This window comes from Barbus barbus (genome assembly GCF_936440315.1).
Source record: "Barbus barbus genome assembly, chromosome: 1".
Lineage (NCBI taxonomy): Eukaryota > Metazoa > Chordata > Actinopteri > Cypriniformes > Cyprinidae > Barbus > Barbus barbus.
Genome location: NC_136729.1, coordinates 40,812,698 through 40,820,588, shown reverse-complemented (window position 1 = coordinate 40,820,588; position 7,891 = coordinate 40,812,698). Strand labels below are relative to the sequence as shown.

Genomic DNA, 7,891 nt, shown 5'->3' with positions numbered 1-7,891 from the left:
CGTTCTATTCATCAAACAATCCTGAAAAAAATATGTATGTCGGTTTACACAAAAATATTAAGAAGCACAACTGTTTTCAACATTGATAAGTAATGTTTCTTGAGCACCAAATCATCATGTCAAAATGATTTCTGAATGATCATGTCAGGTAATAAATGCTGAAAATTCAGGAATAAATTACATTATTAAAATACAAAACCATTATTTAAGATTGTAATAATATTTCACAATATTACTTTTTACTAAATATATAATCATAAGCTAAGATCTTATATTCAAATACACTGAACATAAGAAACGTTCAAAAACCTTCTTACCAACCCCAAACTTTTGAATGGGAGTGTATTTGTCTGTGATTGACCTTATTGTTAGACATGTATTGCCAGAGGTCATGTAATGTGTTATTTGTAACATAAGTGGTTTTGGCTTGCCCTTGAAGAGCTCTACATGTGTCACAGCCTCTCTGTTCTTACAGAGGGATGGGTCATACGCATGACCACAGACAATGCCAAAGCAGCCAAAGTGTCTCGTTCCACCTTCCTCCTCTGCTTCCTTCTCCTCCCTTCAGCTTAAAGCCGCCACCTGGCTGTCAGAGCATCAGCAAGTGAATTACTCTCAATATACTTTCTGTTAGCGAACACATTGTTGTGAGCTGTTAGGCCATTGGCCCATCTTGTGAAGTCTTTGTGCTCTTGAGAACTTGAAAGGCCTGTTATGATATAAAGACAGTTTTGGACCAAACAACTTAATGGAGAAGAAGTACTTGAGAGGTGGATGGATGTTTATTTGGTTGACAGACAATGAAACTGACGCAGATAGGCGGTGAAGAGAAACTATTTTAGGAGGGCCTTTACAACCCTCATACATGGCAGACTAAGTTTATTGGAGCAAAAAGTTGTCATTCTTCTGGGCAATGATAGGGCTCCATTTAGCCCCAGCTCATGGCCAGGAATACATGTGTATTAAGTGACCACACCTGTCTCACTTCGCCTGTCCTGCTTTAAAGTGATAGGTTTATTTGAATATACTGAGTGCAGTGTGTATTGTAAAGTAAGGATCAATGGCATGACGTCATATTTATTCAAAAGTACATTACACAAGTAATTTATACGTACGATGACCTGAATATACCTCTTCTATTATAAACATGCTTTTAATTTCTGAATTAAATTGAACTAAATCAATTTAGGTGTTTTTGAAGGGATATAACGTGAAAAAGATTAACTGTTCTTATATCATAATTAATAAATAAATATATATAACGTTTCATTAAATAAGGTTTTTGTCCACAAAACCAAAGTCATGTAGTGCAGCCAACATTCAGAAAAACATATGATAAAATATAGGATAATCTGATAATTTATGACAAGTCACCGTTACTTCAGGTAAAAAATGTCATGTGGTTCCACCTCCCAAAAACGTATGATATTTATAAATTAATAATTCATTATATTTCTAAAAATAATTTAACAACACGAATATGTATGCACATTTATTCAAGGTGTAAGGAAAGTTATGTTAATGTTTTTTACTTGATGGTTACACCACATGACATTTTTAAGTTATTAAATTTAAACATGTTATAAATGTTCTTTAGTTTTTTTTAACTATAAGAACCAACCTGAATTCCAACCTGAATTTGGAATGCATTTTAAATTTTATTTATTTTATTTTTTTCATGGACTTTTTTTTTTTTGCCCCTCTCACCTGTTGAATGTAAATGTAAGTATATTTTAACTGTTCAAAGTAAAATAAACAAATAAATAAATAAGTGTTTATTGTTACAGATAAAAGACAACTAAATGGATGTTTGGGTGGATGCGGATTGTCCTTTGTCATTCATGTCTCCTTTTGTTTTCCTACACTCACGTGCTATACAACATGGAAATGCATAACTCTCTTTGCATAAAATGTCAGTTTGTGGATTGTACTAAAGAAAGACAATAGCATTGGCAGTTGATCTAGAGTAAAAGCCAATCGTGGCCTCACAAAGGCCAGTCTGACATATCTGCTCATTAGTCAGCACACAGAAAAAGGAAGGGCCCACACCACTTTAAACGGGGTCCCCTTTCATGGAACCGCATGCCTGGAAGGGCTTCAGTGGAGTCCTCCTCTGAACCTTTGGAAACATTCACAGAAGTTGAAAGAGAGGTTTCCACTCCCAGGAGTGACCGCTTGGCTTTGTGGATGGCAAAACCACCCAATCTGTAAACTGGGCCTTGGCAAGTTAAATAACAGCAGTAGAGAGTCTTGGCGGTTCTGTCCTTGTAGAAATATCAGGCACAGCACTCCAGGCGGGCCCGCATAGTCTAGTGACACAAGTCTGTGAGCGTATTTTTAGCTTCACCAGGGAAAGGCCCCTTTCTATAGTTATGTTGGGAGATATTCTAGTTTTACGTGTTTTGTGCCTGCACCACAGCTGTCAGTTTCATTGAACCTTCTTGTGCTTTTGAAGAAAGAATTAAAAACACTCAGACCAGTATGATTTACATATTTAATAACTTCCATTTAAGTTAGGGTATCATCATGTGCACAGCACATACATCACAATATTTAACAAGACCTGTATAAAACTACAGACAATATTTGGTAAAACAGGATTCAGAGCACACTACTACAGGACTCAGACGTCAGCCCGTTTACTAGAGCTCTGCCATGGATGCAAACATAACTGTATGGGAACTGACAGAGAAATGGTATATAGTTTATTTTAATACACCACATCCCTGTTCATAAACACATTAAAAAACATTGTTGTATTGAAAGACAAGGATGTTCTGTTTCCACTAATCTCAGGCTACTAGGTCATGCCTGTTGATATTGCATTTTTTTGGTTAAACAAATCAAGACTAATGCTTTGTGTCAGTTCTACATTGTAATGAGGGTCAGAGGGACAATTTGCCTTCAGTGACCATTCGGTCTATTGTAAACAACATCCACACTGATGCAAATCATGTCCATTTGGAAAGAGGTTTGGCACAGCTGTGTAAAAGAGAAACACTCCCTCCTCCAGCCTTATAGCTCAGGTAGCTCAGAGTCATCAAGTGAAACTAATTGATGTGCACATCCAGACAGGGCATGGTAAGAAACAAATGGCAAATTTGGACACGCAACGACTGAAATACCACGGCTTTGAGATTACACTAAATAAAACCATGTGAATGTGTTCATGCTTTTGAGGTCAATCGGTCAGTTTAGCTTCAAAATTGTTCTTTAATGCTTTCTTTAAATCTTCTTGAAGCCCATAATTTTCAGTTTAGTTTACACTCAGGTACATTTATAGTTTCTTTCAATTAAGTGTACCTGCAGGCCATTTCGATGAATATAAGGAATGCTTTTTTTAAAGATAATCTCTCGAATATGTGTTTTTAAAGTTTCAAGATGGAAAGCTTGTTTATCCCTGCATGAATGCATCATATCGTAATATTTATTTTACTAACATCATATACCATTTTTAAAGCAGCTTCTCAGTTTTGCACCATATTGCATTTACAAAATATATAAAGAAAAATATAGGGTTACTGGTTGAGCATATAGTATAGTCTAACAGCTGTCTGCAAATATTTCCAACATGATTATCCTTTCTAAAAGTAAATCACAGGGTAAAGATAGCACAAACGTGACAAGGCGCAACTAGGACGCAATGGCCGCCAGAATTTCACGGAGAAGCAGTAGCCTCAGAAGACTCAGAAGAGCAACTAGGAACTAAACATATTCTATGTCAGCTGATTTTCAAAGTAGGAAACTGTCAGTTGGAAACTGCATGAGGTAGAAAACGACAAAAAATGTGGGCAATATGCCTCCTCGTAACTCACTGTGGAAGTTGTTTTTACCTTAACTCTTCGTTCACTTACACACAACACTGTCATTTCTTTGTTTCTGTGTTACCACAATAGAAAAATACTGATTTTTAACATGACTAATTTCCCCCCAGACACCCAGCAAAGACTGACTTGAACTTGACTTTGTACAGCATGTCTCTTTAAAGGCGCTCAGGGTACAGTATCTGCACTGCAATGCCTTTGAATTTTTAAATTAATGTCTATATGTTAAAGAAGCTACCTCTCTCTATCCAGAGCCTTAGAGATGTGACAAAGATTGACTGCAGATAAGTTCAAAGTTCAACCCCCCGGCAGAGCTAAAAACAGATTTGAAGGGGTAGAACTTCAGTAAGCTAGAGTAAGCCGATACTGCTTCAGTTAGATCCGAGCTCCGCACAAAGGAGCTCAGACATTGGACAATTGCTCCAGTGCTAATACTATGGGGGTTGATACACCTTAACGATTGGAGGCTTGACCTAAGACTTGCATATTATTTCCAACGAAGGACCTTAGTCAGCGTAGACGCCATATTTCATTTGTCGTGATTGAAAACGGGGCTGCGACGGATAGTGTTTCTCTCAGTGTTGATCGTTCAGCAGACGCGTCTTTCCAAAACCTTCCCAATGACTGTAGGCTACACCATCAGAAAATGTGAAACCTTGTTTTCATTCGCGAGCAAATAAATGTGGCGTCTACACTGACTGCCTCTCCAAAACCGTTGCTTTGGAACAACACAAACAGTGCAAAAAAAAAAAAAAAAATTACATTGTAGGAATTTCACTTGTATATGAACACGTGGTAGCAGCAATGAGGATAAATTAACAAATAACAAATAAATTAATTGTTGTCTTTCACCTCGGAAAGAGGACGTTGTGATGAATATAAAATCAACAGATATAAATAGTCTAATATTTACATACATGACACGATACACTTAACCTCACATGTAACTTCTGTAGAAAGTGCATGTCCTTCCTCCGCCTTGCGCCTCTCCAAATGAGCTCAAATTCTAGGCAAGAAATGTGTCACTGTCATGGATGTCGATACTCGATTTCCTTTTTTTGTTTTGCCAGTCTTACTCAGTCCGATGTACATCCCGGGATGTGCCAGCGATTCGTACGCATTGTAATTATTTGCAAGGAGCTTTTCTCTGAACTTGCATTCATCTGTGAACTGCGTCTACAATAAAAAAAAGAACATAGAAATGATTATTTTCGCATTCATCTGTGAACTGCATCTACAATAAAAAAGAGACTTAGCAATTATTATTTTCATTGACATTTCATTAGGCCGTCTCATGAGTCATAACATATAGGCCCTATCATCTGCATTTTGATTAAGTAATATAGCGACGTTCTTTTTACATCGAGGGATTTTATGCAGTAAACAGAAGAAACTGTTTATCATATTTTATAATCTACAGCTTTGATCTATACTCATGATTGTTTTGGGAGGGACAACCAAAGTTAATAGAACCATGGCTTGGCCTGACTGGTTTAAAATGACATCTATCATCAAATACGCGATTTTTGGGTCATAGAAACATAAAGGTGTTTTGGGGGTCTTGGTCAGTCTATGCGTGAAGAAATCGGAGAGGGTATCTGTATGGTGTTTGGGTGGTCCTCTTTGGCCAGTTCATCTTTACTCTGACTGGGAAGGACAGTAGGTGCATGTGTTGGCTGGTAATGCTAAGAATGGAATGCGTAGTCCGAATGATCTACTGCGCAACCGTTCCTGGGTCTGTCCGTCCCACAATGAAAACACCAGTAGTCACTGGAAGCACGCCACAACTCAGTTCAACAATGTAACGCTGTCGGAGACTGTGGGACGGGGAGGGGGGAGGTCGGTGGTGAGGGGATACATCTCAAGTACAGGGTGATATGTCATAGAGCTCTGATAAGAACATTCACGGGCGGAAACCCGTTGTAAATCATTTCATACTCACAGATCCGAAAAGCTTCCCTTTGCTGTTCATGGCCACGAATAGCCCGCTCCGGACGCCAAACAGTGTCACAACTCCCCTCTCCACCGGAGATATCTCAAGAAGACCTTAAACACACAACAAAGAAAATAAATGACCTTGTTTGGCTTATATCTTTAGCCCTGTCTGGCAACTCCCAACCACGACTGCCTTTCTAAAAATTGTACGTGTTTACGTTTAAGTTGCCAGAGCATCCTTTTTGAAGGAAATGACACTTTCCGCCTCTTCAAATTTCCCAAACGCAATATCGCATCTATTCTTTCTCTGTAAAAGATGTATTTTTAAATGACTTGACTGCTTTTTTTTTTAACCACGTCTTTCCCCAATGAATCACCACCAATGTTTTATTAAATTGAAGCTTTGATTGATATTTTTATTATCAGATCCTATAATGATCAAATAACTACTGTTTGTTTTGTCTGTGATGAATGTTGACAAACATAACCAGTAGCCTACTTCTTGAGTTTGTTCTTAGAAACATATGAAGTGCGTCAACACAGATGTTTAGAACGCCTATTATATATTGCATTTGCCTTGAATTTACATTAGGTTGAAATTCTTAAAGTTATGGTCTCAGAAATGTTTTGTTTTAGCCTAATGTCAAAAGAAGACATTGTAAATTTCAAAACAATTCAATCTGTAGTTCTTTAGAAAACCATCTGTACTGGTGTGTAATAGACTGAACATTCTCTAAAGAAGCATACAGCAACTCAAGAACCCATACAGCCAAAATGCTTCTGTACCAAATAATCACTGAAGAACCTTTATTTTTTAATAGAGTGAAGGGTTAATCTACCGTAAAGGATGAGTTTATCTCGCTCCTAACTTTAGGCTTGGGATTTTGGCCAGGTTCCTGTCCTGCTCTGGTTACAGAGACCTGTTGCGTGCGTAATGCAGGATGCCAGATGCTGGTGCACTACCACACCTGACTAGATTTGGGAAATGTAAATGGAAGCGCTACAACAGGCTTTGTTGATGTTATCAAACATGGCATGATGTTTAATTCGTGTTTTATTACAGTTATTTTTACTGAATGACAGCCACTGCGCGTTATTTGTGTTCATAAAGGATTTTTTTTTTTTTTTACTTTTCTTAATTCTGTAAGCTAATTCTTTTTCGTAATTCAATTTCATTTGGGTGACAGTTTCAAATCCAACAGCCGATCCAGCATGCATAAGTACAAATAACAGATGAAACTTACTGTAACGGTTTTCGTTGTGCACGCCGGTAATTCTACCGTCCGGTAATACTTGGAGATGAAACCCAATGCCAACATTGCAGTAGAGACGTCGCAGTCTTTTAATGCCCGTGAGATATTCACTGTCCCGGCTGATATCTCTTTTTTCCCCGGGGATTCTGGCTAGAGAACGCGTGTAGAGGGTCTCCCAGCGTCGCTCCACGGGTCCGTTCTGCCCACCGGGCAGCGGAGCGCAGCGCACTGAGCTTGTCATAAGCCCTAAGACCAATATTGGTAATAGGGCCGAATGGACACTCATCCTTCTGAGCGGTACGTGAGCGTCTGAAAGAGTTGAAGACACCAAACTATCGTCTTTCTCTGTATTTGTGTCGGCAGCCAAAAAGACGCACAAAACGGCTTACTCAAGGACAGAGCTACGGCCAACCCTTGTGAGCGGCATGAAGTCGCGCTCAGTGGGTTTCCTCTCAAGACACTACACTTCAGACTGGTGTTCAAGCTGTTTTGTTTTCACACAAAAATAGGAAAATGTTGACCGTCAATTCTAGCCTCGCTCAGCCATGCCACTTTTCCCTTGCCGATGATATTTATATCTGCAGCGAAATGACATCACACACTACCTAGTTCATGACGGAGCAGCCTTCTGCGCCACTCTGAGCACACTGATTCCTTATAATGTGCGCACGTCCATGCCGTGGGCAGTGAGACTACAGCGCGCGTGTGTGCGCGCGTGCGAGTGAGAGAGGCAAACGTCATAACCGATCCCTTACAATAAAAAAACATTCGTTAACTTTGACAGTGCAATGCTGTTGTCTATGGGAATAATGTCTTTATCAGTCTCAAACCTGCGTCCGAATGACTTTCAACGCAAGAAGCTGTAAATGGTCATCTCGC

General features: G+C 38.9%; 1 protein-coding gene across 1 annotated transcript; it reads right to left on the bottom strand.

Moving 5' to 3' along the window:
* Positions 1–2,481: 2,481 nt before the first annotated feature.
* On the bottom strand, positions 2,482–7,676 carry LOC306876567 (fibroblast growth factor 4B-like). The gene is made up of 3 exons (XM_079427857.1): positions 7,004–7,676; positions 5,767–5,870; positions 2,482–5,000 (listed from the first exon to the last, which is right to left on the bottom strand). Exons 1-3 carry the CDS (start codon positions 7,296–7,298, stop codon positions 4,824–4,826), a joined length of 576 nt encoding a protein of 191 aa, XP_079283983.1. The 5' UTR covers positions 7,299–7,676; the 3' UTR covers positions 2,482–4,823.
* Between the last annotated feature and the right edge of the window lie 215 nt (positions 7,677–7,891).

Bases quoted from the DNA above. Each gene is read 5' to 3' on its own strand.
- LOC306876567 (XM_079427857.1), bottom strand. From the start codon at position 7,298: ATGAGTGTCCATTCGGCCCTATTACCAATATTGGTCTTAGGGCTTATG. The intron at 5,871-7,003 runs GTAAGTTTCATC...TGTGTGTTTAAG, and splicing joins GCACAACGAAAACCGTTACA to GTCTTCTTGAGATATCTCCG. The intron at 5,001-5,766 runs GTGAGTATGAAA...TTTTTATTGTAG, and splicing joins AAGGGAAGCTTTTCGGATCT to ACGCAGTTCACAGATGAATG.